General features: G+C 42.9%; 1 protein-coding gene across 5 annotated transcripts in view; it reads left to right on the top strand.

The window, feature by feature from the left end:
- Positions 1-13,465, top strand: part of CCNY (cyclin Y) — a 331,491-nt gene extending 318,026 nt beyond the window's left edge. For all 5 annotated transcript variants that reach the window (XM_086714585.1, XM_086714584.1, XM_086714583.1 and 2 more), the window contains 2 exons: positions 6,650-6,812; positions 10,646-13,465. In XM_086714585.1, coding sequence (XP_086570711.1) covers positions 6,650-6,812; positions 10,646-10,762 — 280 coding nt within the window. In that variant the 3' untranslated portion in view covers positions 10,763-13,465. The remainder of the gene's footprint in view (positions 1-6,649; positions 6,813-10,645) is intronic.
- The last annotated feature ends 1,474 nt before the right edge of the window (positions 13,466-14,939 follow it).

Below are 14,939 nucleotides of genomic sequence, written 5' to 3'. Positions count from 1 at the left end.
TCAGAATGTATCTGTATTGGAGAGAAGGTCATTCAAGAGGTAATTAAGTTAAATGGGATCATTAGGGTGGGTCAGACAGCATAGGCAGAAGGACAGCCATGTGAGGACACAGAGAGAAGATGACCATCTGCAAGCAAGAGAGAGGCTTTAGAAGAAACCAACCTTGCTGTCACCTTGACCTTGGCCTTCTAGCCCCCAGAACTGTGAGGAAATGAATTTCTGTTGTTTAAGTCCCCCAGTCTATGGTATTTTATTATGGCAGCCCCAGTAGATTGGTACAGATTTTGATACTGGGAAGTCGGGTGCTGCTGTAATAAATACCTAAGATGCTGAACTGGCTTTGCAACTGGGCAATGGGTAGAAGCTACAAGAGTTCTGAGGCACATGTTAGAAAATCCCTAGACTACCCTGAAGAGATTGTTAGTAGCAATATGGTTGTTAAAGGTGGTTGTGATGAGGACTCAGGAAGAGGAGAGCTTTAGAGGAAGCCTCTCTCACCTTAGAGTATACATGTATGACCACCAACAGAATGCGGAATGTTGCTAGAAATACAAATGCGAAAGGTGCTTCTGAAGTGAGGTATCAGACAGAAATGAGAAACATGCTATTGGACACTGGGCTAAGGGTAATACTTGTTATAAAGTGGCAGAGAACTTGGCCAAGTTGTGTTCTAGTGTTTGTGGAGAGTAGAACATTCAAGGAACAAATTTGAATATTTAGCTGAGGAGATTTTTTAAAGTTTATTTTATTTTTATTTTTTTATTTTGAGAGAGAAGAGCACAAGTGGGGCAGGGAGGGAGGGAGAGAAGAAAGAGAGAGAGAGAGAATGAATCCCACGTGGGCTCCACACCATCAGTGCAGAGCCCAACACGGGGCTCCATCCCACGAACCCCAAGACCATGACCTGAGCTGAAATCAAGAGTTGGACACTTAACTGACTTAGCCACCAAGGCGCCCCTAGCTGAGGAGATTTTTAAGCAGAATGTTAAAGGTGCTTCCTGGTTTCTCCTTGCTGCTTTTAATAAAAGCTGAGGAGAGAGAAATTGAAGAAGGAATTTTTAGGTAAGAAGGGACCAGATGTTGAAGATTTGGAAAAATTCAAATTTTCTAATCTCTGCCTATCCCTTTTGCAAAGAATGAGAAAGTGTGCTCTGGAGAGAAGAGTAAGGGTATGGCTGGACAGTGTTTGCCAAAGAGATTACAAGAGTGGCTCAGTGATCAGATCAACCATCTCAGCAGACATGTTGCCAGCTTACACTAAAGTGAACAGAGACAGGACAAAATGAAGGAAGGCTCTCAGACTTCTGGGATTCTACCAGATGGACCAACAGAGCTGTCCTGTTGTGAAGTGTTAGTCTTCAAAAAAGGGGGAAAATGACCCTGAAGACAGTTTGGAAACTGGCAGGGCTGCCTTTGCCACCATAGGCACAGCAGGTACAGGTCTGGGGACACTGAGGCTGCCTTCTCCTGGCCAGAGGAGGTGGGGCTGCTGCCACCTCAGCAGGCTGGGTGATAGAGCATCAGCTGAAGATTATTCTCAAGCCTTAAGATCTAATGCATTTGCCCTGCTAGATTTCAGACTTGCTTGAGACCCAAGACCCCTTTCTACTTTTTAATTTCTCCCTTTTGTAATGGGAATGCCTGTGCAACCATTGTACTTTGGAAGCAGATACTTGTCTGGTTTCACAGGTGCAAACCTGGAGAGGAATTTTGCGTCAGGATGAATCATACCTCCAGCCTCACCCATGTCTGATTTAGATGAGATTTAGATGAGATTTTGGACTTGGAGTTGATGCTGGAAGGGGTTAAGACTTTTGGACTTTTGGGATTGGGTGAATGTATTCTGCACGTGAGGTGGACCAGAAGGGTTGAGGGCCTTCTCTCTCGAATGCATATGTGAAGGCCTAACCTCTAGTACCTCAACATGTAACCATATTTGGAGATAAAGTGTTTAAAGAATTAATTAAGTCAGAATGAGGTCATTAGAATGGACCTTAATCCAATATGATGTGCCCTCTAAGAGATTAGACAGTCTTGTGCTATTTTGTTATAGCAGCCTTAGCAAACAAATACATCCAGTAAACATTATTGAAAGAAGGAATGAAATCCAATGTGGTCAAGAAGCCATTCGGAGGTGTGTGTTGCTGAACAAGCTTGTAGAGATAGGAGCTTTAAGTGATTTTGTAGCATCTATACAGAAGTGTAGATTTACTGTTGGGACTTTTTAAAATGAGTGCTTGATTTCAGTCTTTTCCAGGAAATCTCTATGAGCTTGGGGAGAAAATGGCTTCTAGGTACCCCTGTCTATGGAGAAGGAGCATTGTGGGATATCACTGGAAGCTAAGAGCTATGGCACTTCACAATGTGTCAATGTTATGTCAGTAGCTAGTGTTCATTTCCTGGTAGAGGCAATCTGAGCTTTCCTTTGGAGCTTCTTAGCAGGAAGAGGATTCACAAGTTGCAGATGGAAAGCTTTATAAAATGTGTTGTACTTCCAGGCATCCTTCTGTCTCCCTCTGTACCCTTCTCTCGGTTGCTGGCCTTGCCTGTGTTCTAGCATCCTGATGTGACCTTTCTGTGCACAGGTTCATTTCCAGCCAAAGAACCATCTAACAGTAAGGAACGTGACTTGGAGCCCCTTTCAAGGGACAGTGGGGTTCTGGCTTGGAAGGCAGCTTGACCGTGTGGGCAAGTGGCTGGGAATGTACGTTGAAGAACATTGTAAGACAAGTAACCCTGAAACTTGTGGGTAGAACACTCAGGGCCACCAACATCAGACTTCAGACTCAGGCTGATGTTGTGCAGCAAGACAGGGCCATGGGCCAGTAGGTCTCTTTCTCTCTTGTTAACAGTAAGTGGTCACACCGTTGTAGGTCAACATTGAGCACCTAATGACAACTGCTGTGGATGGGAAAGAGGATGATGAACTTTGATAGGCAAAAATGCTGTCAAAAAAATTACACTTTGGGTTGTTTTGTTTTTGTTTTGCAATAACCTAGTAAGAATCATTTTCATATGTAAACAAAGGAATCTCAAGGAGAAGCCAAGAGACTTGTCTTAGTGCTGCAGAGCAGATAGAGGCGCAGAGCAAATCCTCAAAACCTCCATAGGTGTAGGGTACCTGGTCTTTGGTTTTTGGTTTTAATTGTGATAAAATATACATGACATAGAATTCACTGCTTTAACATTTTTAAGTGTGTAGTTCTGTGGCATTAAGTACATTCACATTGTTGTACAGCCATCACCAACTAGAAACTCTGGTAATGGATACAGAAACTGTATAAAATAGTAAGTTCCCATTTCACCTTCCCCCAGGGCCTGGCAGCCATCAAGCTGCCTTGTCTCTATAAATTTCACTACTCTAGATACTTCATTTAGGTAGAATCACACAGTATTCCTCTTTTTGTGACTGGCTTATTTCACCTAGCATAATATCCTCTAGATTCATCTACATAGTAGCACATATTGGAATTGCCTTCTTTTTTAAAGTTGAAAATATTCTAGTCTGTGTACATACAGTATTTATCCATTCATCCATCAGTAGACACTTGGACACTTGCACTGCTTCTACCTCTTGGCTATTGTGAATAATGCTGCCATGAACACAGGGTGCAAATATCTCCTTGAGTCCCTGCATTCAGTTCTTTTGGCAGGTATATAGCCAGAAGTGGGATTGCTAGACTGTGGGTGGCTGGTTTCTAAAGTGAACCCGTTTTTCTAGAAAAGCGGACAGATGATAAATGTTTAGATGATCAAAACAACTCTCCTTACTCTGCTTTAGAAGCCCCTTTGTAAGTTGCTAAATTGTGTGAATTCAGGGTTTCTTTACAGTTTTGATCTAATATAACATATTTCTGAACATATGTTTTGTGTATTGACTTGAGTTTATTTCTTGTAAAATTTTACAGCAGAACTATTTTCTCATGATTATTCATTTGAGGGCAGTAAATCCATCAAGCCCATTCTTTCTGTGTCACTGTTAGTATTTTTTTTTTAAGTTTATTTATTTATTTTGGGGGAGAGAGTGAGCACGTGTGAGCAGGGAAGGGGCAGAGAAAGAGGGAAACAGAATCCCAAGCAGGCTTCATGCTCTCAGCACAGAGTTGGACGCTTAACTGACTGAGCCACCCAAGCGCCCCACTGTTATTATTATGACTTATCACATAGAAAGTTGTTGCATGTCCCTGTAAGATGTACTACTACAGTTTGGAAGTTCAGATTTGAGGAATTATTTTTATTTTCTAAATCTTGCCTTAGCACAACAGCTTTAAAGTCCATATTTCCCTCAGAACTTAAAAAAAAAAAAATCCAAGAAAAGCCTGAAGAAAGGCTGTTCTTTTTTCCCAAGGAACCTTGGAGAGAATGCCAGCTTGTCCAAAAAAAGATTCCTCTTGACTCTAATCAGAGTGTATACCCTCAACAAGAATCATTGCTATCTATATACCATTTGGGGCAGGATTAACAGACTGGCTTTCTTACAGAATTAAAAAGACAAGATTTTCTTAGCATCAGGAGAGTAAGAGCTGCAGTGGTACCTTCGGCCACCAGACGGCAGTCTGTCCCCAGGCAGCTCCCACCATCCCCCAGGAAAGCTCCTTCAAGCCCATTTGTTTTGGCACTTCTGGCCTTAGCAGTATTTTTGGCTCTCTTGTTTTATTAAAATCTTAGCTCAGTTCCGGTATTTCACAGGATAATCTTTGTTACATCTCACTTAAGGGAGGCATAAATAAAAGTTATTTGAAGTAAAAATTATCCCAAATAAGTCAGTAATTTAGACTCTTGAAAAGAATAAAATTTAGCACAATATGCACATTTGGAGCTCACCACCTTCACTGGACTGTCTAGAAACATAATGCAGTTATGCTGTTTCTCTGATGAAAAGATCTGAATGTGACTTTTCCATGTTCCCATCTGAAGCCCTCAGACCTTCACTAGCAACTTGCTGACATTTCTTAACTCATTTTCCCAGTACCTTTCATCTCTAAAGCCGCCTGCCCTTGCTCAAATCCTGGCCTTCCTTCCCTGTCACCTCAGTGCTCCTGGCCCCTGTTGTCCCAGCAGCATGAGACTGGGACAGAGTCCCCCTCAGTCTCTGATGGCTTAGTGAGGTGACACCAGGAACAGACTGGGACTAGGGTACACTGTGGGGACAGGATGGTGCTATGTTAGTTTGAGATTGGAGAAAATCAGGTGTCTGTATATGCAGGAGCCAGAATTGGGTGGCTTGGCGTTCGGTGGAGTCAGCGGAGGTGGGGTCAGGGCTTAGGACCGGGGAGACCTGGCACTTGGGACAGGGTTGGTTCATCAGCCTTCAGCTTCAGTCACGGGAGATGGTGATCAGGTATCCTGTCCCCCACTCCCTGCCAGAAATACCCTGCCCCCACCCTTCTTCCTCTCCACCAGAGCTCTGCATTTCCCAAACTCAGTTCATCTGTTACTTCTGTGGAAGCCTCCCTCTGTCTCTCCACCCAGGCTGAGCTTGGTCTGTTCCATTCAGTAACATGAATTATTGAGCACTAATTGTCAGGCATTGTGCTAGGGGCCAGGTATGTAAACTCCGATGTCACAGTTTCCGTCTCTGAGGAGACAGGTAGAGGAGGCTGAGTTAAGGTGACACTTGGAGTGAAGTGTGATGGACAGAAATAGAGGGCTGTGTAGTGTGCTTGGGAGCACAGGGTGCGACGCTGAAACTGTGTGCCCAACCCAGGACCAGTGCTCGACAGATCCATCACCAAGGACTTTTCTCCTTCCAGATAGTAACTAGCAAGAAATGAACCTGATCTAAAAGATAATTGATATGGGAAAGTTCTCCAAATAGATGTTTTATCATTTATTCTGACTTCCCATCATTCATTTTCACCCAACTATATAGATGGGTGAGCCAGATGGATCTTAATACCTGTGACCAATCCCTGTAGGTGAGTAGGTCTAGAAGCATGGGCCGGGACCAGCTGCATCAGCATCTCGTGGGAGCTTGTTAGAAAGGCACATTCTCATACCCACTGAGCCAGAGGATGGGATGGACTCTGCAGTCTGTGTTAAGCCCTCCACATGACCAGATGCATGCTCAGGTTTGGGAACTGCTGCCTTCATTGTTCTGGGTTGGGAAGTTCCCTTTTTTGCAAGTCCAGGGCTGTGATTCACTCTCCCGCCCCCTGCTTTGTGGAAGAAAGCCCCTACAGCAGCTCCTCCACTGTTCCCAGGAGGCAAGGAAGAGCCACTGAGGAAAGGTAGGCCTCTAGGCTAACAGTGACTTTCCCGTGGGCTCCTGTCTCAGGCCCTCACCAGACTTCACTTGACAGCCCTTGACTGCTTCATCTGCCCCTTATGTGATGGTTCATGCTGAGATTTGCAGCCAGAGCCCGCTGTGTGTGTGTTGGGTCTCAATGAAATGAATCACCCTGAAGCACTTCCTAGTGATCATCCCAGTTAATCAGGCCTCATCCTTCTGGGCACTCGATCATTCGGCTTTTAATACCAGTTTAGTGGTTAAGCTGCAACTCTGGTGTCCAATCAGGCAATTAATTAGATATCTTTTCTCCCTTGGAGGTTGCAATTTTCTGGAGTCTGGTCTCCAGCGGCTTGCCTTGGCGGGCCATGCAGCCTGGTATGGCAGCTAAACATGTGCTGTTTTGTCTTTGCTTTGCAGGAATGAGCTAGAACGACAGTTTCTTGAATTGCTCCAGTTCAACATCAATGTTCCTTCCAGTGTTTATGCCAAGTATTATTTTGATCTTCGTTCTCTGGCAGAAGCAAACAACCTGAGCTTTCCCTTGGAGCCCCTGAGCAGGGAGAGGGCTCACAAGCTTGAGGTAAGATGCTTCAACATACTGGGGTTTTATGCACTATTGCAGATGCATCATCTTGGTACCGTGGAAAGTGTGAAGTCACAATGCTAATTTTTCCTACTATGTGTTGTTGTAAAATAAGGACAAATTACCCTCGATTTAGAGTTGGTCAATTCATTTAGTTGATTATAATTCATACTATCATATTTTTAATAACCTTCTTAATACCAGTTTTTATTTGATGTACATTGATTCTATTCTTGAAATCTTAAAAAAAGAGACCCAATTCTTAAAAAAATAAAGTCACAAAAAAAGTATTTCTTGACATGCACTCTTATTAGGAAAATGATACCAGGTGGCCCTAATGATTGGGAATCCCAAAAGGTTTGATTCTACTTTTTATTTTTTATTTTTTCAAAATATTTTCTCCATAGCCCAGTGAGAGCTGGGGCCAGCATCATTGGTATTGGTCTGGATTTAGGGCCTTCACTGTTAAGTAGTATGACTTTTGTAGCTCAGCTTCATATTTGCACCAACCTCTTCCCATCTGACTATTTGATTGGATGGAAAGTAGTGGGGTGATAAGAAGGACCACTGGTGAAGCGCCTCCCTCCAGAGAGGGGCGGGGGGGCTGAGGCCCTCTGTAACTTCGTCCTCAAGCACTGTTGTGTCTTATTCCGTAGAGCCTTTGATCAAAGCAATGGATGGTATAATCATGTCCCAAGCTTGGTGACACCCAAGAGGTCTGTGCTGCCTGCCCCATTGTCCAGTCTGAGTGAAACGTTATCCCCTATTCAGTACAGGATCAGGATGGCCAGAGTGGTCTAACAGGTTTAGCTATGAACAAAACAAAGTGTAGAGGTAGTGGGGAAGAGATCATTATGGATTGCAAACTTAACAAAACAAAAATTTTAACTAAAATTGTAAAAGGTAAATAATATGCTAATCCCCAGAAGAAACATAGTAAAACTATGGAAACAACTGAATGCAGAGCACTGCATTTAAAATAAAAAGCCAGTGAGGTTTTCAGAACTCTGCCACCTGCTGTAATTGTGTACAAGCCATTAGGATGCAACTTCTCGTTTAAGTCTTCTTCCATTTCTCTTGAGCAAGAAATGGAAAACCCTTCCTCTGAAGGATATGCTCCAAGGCAAATGTTGTCAGACTTTCACGAGCACACATATGAAATAGAATTTGATTTCACGGTGCATGGGAGCCGTTTCAGCCTGGACAGCAGGCTCTGGAAGCCCTAGTGCCCAGTGGCTCCTCTCATTCCAAGGAGAGGAGCCACTGGTCTGTGGTTCTCTGAGGGACAGTATCTTGTATTGCACGTCAGCCAAGTCGTGGGCACACAGGCTGAGACTGGAGCAGTTGGTGCCTGCTGTTAACTCCAGCAGGTTATCCAATTGGGAAGAGGGAGCACTTGCCTGCTCCTGGGGCCAGCTGCTCCATGGGCTCGCTGGGCGGAGGAAGTCAGTAGTCCTGACAAGACTCTCTTCTCCCAAGAATCGGAGCTTCCTAAGATGCAGGCCTTCCCTCCTTTGTAGGGCTGGACAAGGCACCATCTGGAAAAGCAGTTGGCATGCCTTTGAAATAATTTTTAAGGATGGAGATTTCATTATTTTCCAGACTCCAGCATCCCTGTTAGTCCATCTGGTTAGCAAGCCTGAATCCCTTCATGGAAAGTGAGGAGGAGTGAGACATATTAGAAGTTGCTGTTACCTGAAGTTCTGTGCCTGCTCAGATGAACCGCCAAATGGCTGACTTGACATGTTAGTTGCAGGGTAAAGTGTAGAAATAAGAGCACACCAGGAACCAAGGCAAATGCAAAGTGGTCTTTTCATTAGCCTGGTCACTTCTCTTTGAAATAAATTAGTATCTCTGAATGCATGTAGGATTAAAGCAAAGAGCTTGCATAATGAAATCTAGAATAAGATAGTACATTGCAAATTCATTATTATGGTGTAACATTCAGACCCATGTACTGTTTGTAAGCTAAGAAACAACAGATGGTAATCTCAAAATGTTTAAATAAATGAAAATTATTTACTTTCAAAAATCATTGCTCTAATGTCTGTAAAGAATCTGATTTTGTCTTTAAGTATGTCACCTATATTATGTATATGAAATATATTTCACATGAGGAATTCTCAGTGCTATAGCCCTCATTCATCTGTCATTTGCCCTCATTCATCTGTCATTTGGAGGAAGACATCCTCAGCTCCCGTCTCTCCCCTCCGGTCCATTCCTCCTGCTGCCACTGGAGTTGCTGTTCTAAAGTGCACTTGGTGGGTTTTGGAAACTAAACGAGAATCAGTTTATTTTGGAGAATAAACAAGAATAAACACAGTACCCTGTGTTTCCAATACTTTGAGCATTCCCAGTTATGTGCATGCCTCTGTTATGTGCATATCTCGATTGGAACTCACACATCCATTTGACACATATTTACACATACTCACTTAGGGTCTTCTGATACTCGACACTGGTTACCAGGCACCATCAAGAACAAAACTAACAGAACCTGCCCTTTTGGAGTTTATATTCTGCTGGGAGGACACGGACAGTAAACAGTAAACATAAACTGGCTAGTATGTTAGAAGGGGAGTAAAATAGAAGAAAGGTGGGGAGTTGCTGTGGTCAGTGGCCTCATTGAGTGGGCCGTGTTTGCATGAGGACTTTAGCATGGGACGTCTTAGCCTTGCAGAAACCTCCAGGCTGAGGGAAGAGATGCTGCAAAACCTGCAGCTGGGAGCAAGCTCAGGCTTAGGTGATGGGGGTTGAGGGGGCCACAGAACAGGGTGGGTGAGGCCAGGAGGGAGTATGGGAGAGGAGATCGCAGAGTAGCCAACGGGAAAGCAGGGAGAGCAGCTGGAAGGATTATTGTTGTCCTTCCTGTGAGAGCCGTGATGATGTGGTCAGGGTTGGCTGCTTCTGTGCCTTTGTCCCTTGATGGTGACCCCTTAGCAGGTGGGTACTGTGTCTGTTTCCCTGGCCCCTGCATCATCCTTGGCCTGTTGCTTGAGTTGTATACAAGTTAAAAGACTTGATGTTTGCATCATCGGGAATGAAGTCGACTCCACCCCTGGGTCGTTCTGACAGAAGGGAAGGTGAATGTGACTAGGACAAGACATCTGGTGTCTTTGTCATCAGCCTTTGTCATCACCGTGCCCTTTACCTACACCCAGCAGCAACCCTGAAAAAGCCACGACCGGGCTCTGAGCCCCAGGGAAGATCTAGCCTTGCTCTTGGCTGAGGCCTTCCCCTCCAGAGTCTCACTGTCCTCATCAAGAAAGGGAGGACAGTGTGGATTGTGCTTTCATTCCATGCTGCTCTGGGCCCCTCCTGGTTCCCTTCTTCATCAGTCATGTAGAGTTGACTCAGACATCTGGTCATCTGTGCAGACTCAGTCTCCAATAAATGACTACTGTCAAGTACTGAGCTCTGTTCCCAGCACGGCCCATCATGAAGCCCTGATGCGTTATGACGGCCTCGCAAGGGGGGTGCTCAAAACAGGAACATACCTGGGGTCACACCCCCTTAAGCTTGCTCCCCAGGCCACACTATCCTGTAATTTTTTCACATTTTGAGATGATTTTCTCAACTAGACTGTAAGCACTTTGGAGACAGGGCCTGTGTCTGCACTTCTGTAATAGCCCCCACTGTGCCGGGCACAGATCAGGGCCACAAGGTGTGAACTCTGCAGGGCAGGACCTCCTGTTGGTGTTTTTCCTGACTGTCCTCCATGCGCAGCGGTGGTCAGGGGTGTGGAGGGAGTGAGGGGCTGGCACTGAGGGGACAGTGGCGCCTGCTCCGGAGCCCTCCCTGACCTGCCTTATCTCTCTTCTGCCCCTCAGGCCATCTCGCGCCTCTGCGAGGACAAGTACAAGGACCTGAGAAGACCCACGAGGAAGCGGTCAGCGAGTGCTGACAATCTGACTCTGCCGAGGTGGTCCCCGGCCATCATCTCCTAACCGTGGGGGTCCCCATTGGAGGCCGTACCATCCCTCAGTTTCTCCTTTAGTTTGAGAAAAGATAGACTTGGGGTGGTTTTGTTTTTGTTTTCCTTTCCTTTTCTTTTTTTAATTCGTAGCTCTGTCAGGCTGCCTTGATGACTGCCTCCAGGCTGCGTGGCCCACACGCAGCAAGGCCTCTAGGGAAGTGAAATCAGTATTCCGGAAATCCTGTTTCATGCCTTTCCTGTCATGATTAACAGCACTTCCCTCATGGAGGAAAAGGACTCTCATCCTGGAGAAGGAGAAAAAGGGAAAGGGAAGTCGTGTAGAGGCAGGGAAAGGGTTAAATGGCTCAGCCATTTCTTAAGTCCCCGTCTGGTCAGTAGATGAATAGATGAATACGATGAAAAAACACAACAGTAGGTAACAAAGTTGGATGTGCATTAAAGGCAAGAGTGCTGCGTTTATCACCTCCATTTGGATCAGTATGTTCTGTAAGACTTCTTGCATTCCTTCTAGCTGCTTTTTTGGGATTTGGGGGATTTTTGTTTGTTTTTATTCTGTTTTGGTTTTGGTCCCACAGAGCAGAGAATATAGTTTGTACCCATCATGGCACAGACATCCAAATAAATAGTATTGATTGTTTCTCTCTGCACTATTCCTGTGAGCTGTCTTCTGAGCTTTCTTCCTCACAAGTGGGATGCGCTTGTTTCATTTCTGTATACCTTTATTATATACAGTTTTTCTCCAACGGTGGCAAAATTAACTTGACTGTAGTGCTGAACCAAAAGTATCCCTTTCCCTTCTTATTTCCTCACCCCAAGAAAATTCTAGATCACATGGGTGCTTGTGCCTTCCAGTTTTCTTGCAGTTTTTTTTTTTTCCTATCTGACCTGAAGTCGTAGTTACAAATCAGTTAGACTTTGTGAACTGAAGGAAACAATGTGCAGCAGAGGGTATCCTCTGGTTGAAGTTTTTTCCAGAGTGCTAGGTGTTTGCTTGAAGTTACTGAGTAGGAGCCATTTCTGTGTACCCCCTGCCCAGTTCATTCCTCTACTTCCATGTCCATTGTTGCAAGCAATATTCTTCTCAATTTTTATATGTTTACTTTAAATCAAAGTTAGTCTATTTGTATAAAGTTTTTTAAAAATCTAAAATTAAAAAAAAACAAGGGTGAGGGGTTATTCGGTGGGAAGATCAATGAAGGGCAAAATGTTAACTATTAACTGAGGTATTTTTCACAGGATGGTTGAATAAAAAAAACTCAACTTGCATTTTCATTGTGGGTGCTTAGAGAAGTTATACAAAATTCAAACTGTGAAGGTTTATGCTTCATTAATTATGACCGTACTTTTTTGTTTTCTGACTATCCCTAATTTCCTTATGGGCTAGATAAGAATCTTTTATATCAAGTAAAATAAAAAGGTTAATGATAGAATATCAGAGTAAATTTGATATTAAGTCTAAGAATCTGAGTCAATGAAGCATATACTGCTTTGGGGTTTTGCGTATTTCCCTGGGTCACAATGACAGGTTTCTAAGTTTTTTCCCATTTCAAGTTTCTGCAAGGCAAATGGCAGCAGATACTCTGTGTTTCACCTTTTTCCTCTGTGAACTTGGAAAACTTTGGAATCCTATTCGTCTTGGGTACCCTAAGGTCATGTGCGCACTCCTGATGGAACGTACTTTGGAGATGGAGGGGATTCAGAAAGTTGAAATCCCAAGATCCCCAACCCAAATGTGCTAGTCCGGTTTCAGTGAAATTTGTATCATGTGTAAACAACTGTTTGGACCAGAAGTATTGTCAAGTTGTTTCTGGCCTAAACTTCCAAAAGCAAACAAACTGAATCTGAAAAGTTAATTATCTTTCCCTTGTGATGGTGTTGATATACTCTGTATGGGTACCAAAATTAGCTTCTCTCTTCAAGTAAGAGTTGGATTTAGAACTTTAACTAGAGATCTAAAAATGTAGAAAATATCATTTTATATTCCCTAATCTATATAGCTTAAAAAGGGACATATTTTCTTAGCTGAATATGAATACCTCTCAAGCATAAATTAGTTCCTCTCATGTAAAGTATCTTATTTTACTGATCCATTTCAGGAAAGAGGTTCTGCTGCCTTTAAAGCAGAAAGCTTATTTTTATCCCTTTTATTTGAATGAGAGAGATTTGAAAATTGAATTATGTAAATATTTCAATGCATCTGCTATTATTTTGTGGAGTTTATTAAACTACTTTAAAAAATTGTATAGTCTATTTATTGTATGTATGTACATACAGTCTGATAACTTAAAATTTAAAGTGGATTCCGTAAAACCTGACTCAGTCTTGTTTAGACTATTGAATATTGTTTTAGCCTTGTGCACTGGACTCTACCTCTGTATAGGAAAATTTTCCATATTCATTAATAAGTATTGATTGTATTAATTGGTTATGTTTCTTGCACTAAGGATTTTTAAAAATCTGCTGTAAGTGTAGATTTTAGTTTTACTTTTGCAGTATGAATCACTTGACACATAGGTAGATACTTTAGGTTTGTTGATTTTATTTTTCTACATGATGATGAACATTTAAATTTTGTTCTCTGGTTTGTTCTAAGTTTGCCAAAAAGAAACCCCAGCAACACCCAGTACAGTACCTATTGGCAAATCATAGTGACTGTAATTTGTTTGCAAGGTGATTCGATGCCCTACAATTAAAGCTGGATTGCTATTTAGGACTACATTGTCTTAGTGTAGTTTTTGAATGGACAGTTTTCATCATTAATAGAAGATGAAGAAAACTACACATTTTGTTGACTTTAATTTTAGATTTGACTTAACAAAGTCATTGGGAGAATAAGTACATCCCAGTGATTTTTTTTTTTTTTTAATTTGTTTTACACTTTCTTAACTGGGAAAAGGGAAAGAAGTCAGGGATTTAAAACCAAATTGGAGGGCAAGGTGGGAGATCCTACCATGATCCGAGATGTGTTCCTATGCCTTAATGCACTAGGTGAGGCCGGTGTCAGAGCCTTGTACCCATCGTCTGGCTCCTCTTCTGGGCTGGCTCTCCCGAGTTCCTACTCTTGGTCTTTGGCAGGGGCATCTCCATCTTGGGGTTTCCCTTGGTTCTGGGGATTTTGATCCTCAGATTAACTGCAAAGCAGAATTTTGGGAGTGAGCGATTTTGATCCTTTCCGGCTGCTTTTGGTAACCTCTCACCTGGGGCCATATTTTACAGCTTTGAATTTTTTAAACAATAAAATATAATTCCTGGTTCATTGTAGGTACTTAATAAGTGTTAAATAAATAAATACATAGAACAAATAGTGCCTTCTTGCTGCATTTTTTTGAATATTATGTTGAGATAAAATTCAATAGGTTTTATAGATGCTGAGTATGAACCTCTTCTTTGCAAGAGCAATGGGAAAAGTGTTACTAGTCATGGAAGTCTTGAGCAATTCACAAAAGTATCAAGCACCTCTTAGAAACCTCTAATTGAGATATTGCGTGTCACTTTTGTGTTGATACCCTATTTTGTATTAATGACTTTATCTCCTTTGACTTCATTGGAATCCACATCTCAAGACTGTGTTGGGTGGATCTTAGAGACATGGATCGTCTTTTGAAAGGCCAACCAGAGAGAGCCTGTATTGTTGAAAAAGAGAAGGAAATAAGAAACATACCCTCAGGCTGAAATGGGAAAAGAATACTTAAGAAGATTTATTTCTTAAACCATATGGGAATGCAAGGAAAGTACTACACACAACTTCATTAAGATCATGATTTGCTGTTGCTGAGTGTAGAGCCTTCTTAAGCTATTGCATCTAAACCAGATGCTCCCTTTCTACCCCGCCCCTGCTTTAGGGAGCTGCAGAAATGTGCTTGCAGTCACAAAATGGGTGATGGAGTGTGGACCTGACCAGTTCAGCTGACTTCCTTTCCGGTCTTCCTGTTTGATTTTCTAAGTTTGAACTTATGAAGGTGCTGAAGGAATACTGAGTCACTTTCCGTTCGAAGCTTCAAGAGTTCAGTGATCAGCACTGAAATGGTCTGCTTTTATTCACATCTCTAGACTGCAAGTCTTTGCAGGGTTCTGTGTGTCTGCATTGCTGTGGGTCTTAGCGGTGAGGTGAGCACTCAGGTGAGGATTTGTGCCAGCCTCTGTGCTATCCGTCGTAGGTCTTTGTAGAAGGCCTTCTAGACGGACCT

The sequence above is a fragment of the Puma concolor genome, chromosome B4 (assembly GCF_028749965.1).
Source record: "Puma concolor isolate L17-30 chromosome B4, mPumCon1.1.hap2, whole genome shotgun sequence".
NCBI lineage: Eukaryota > Metazoa > Chordata > Mammalia > Carnivora > Felidae > Puma > Puma concolor.
This window is presented reverse-complemented; position numbering and strand designations above follow the sequence as displayed.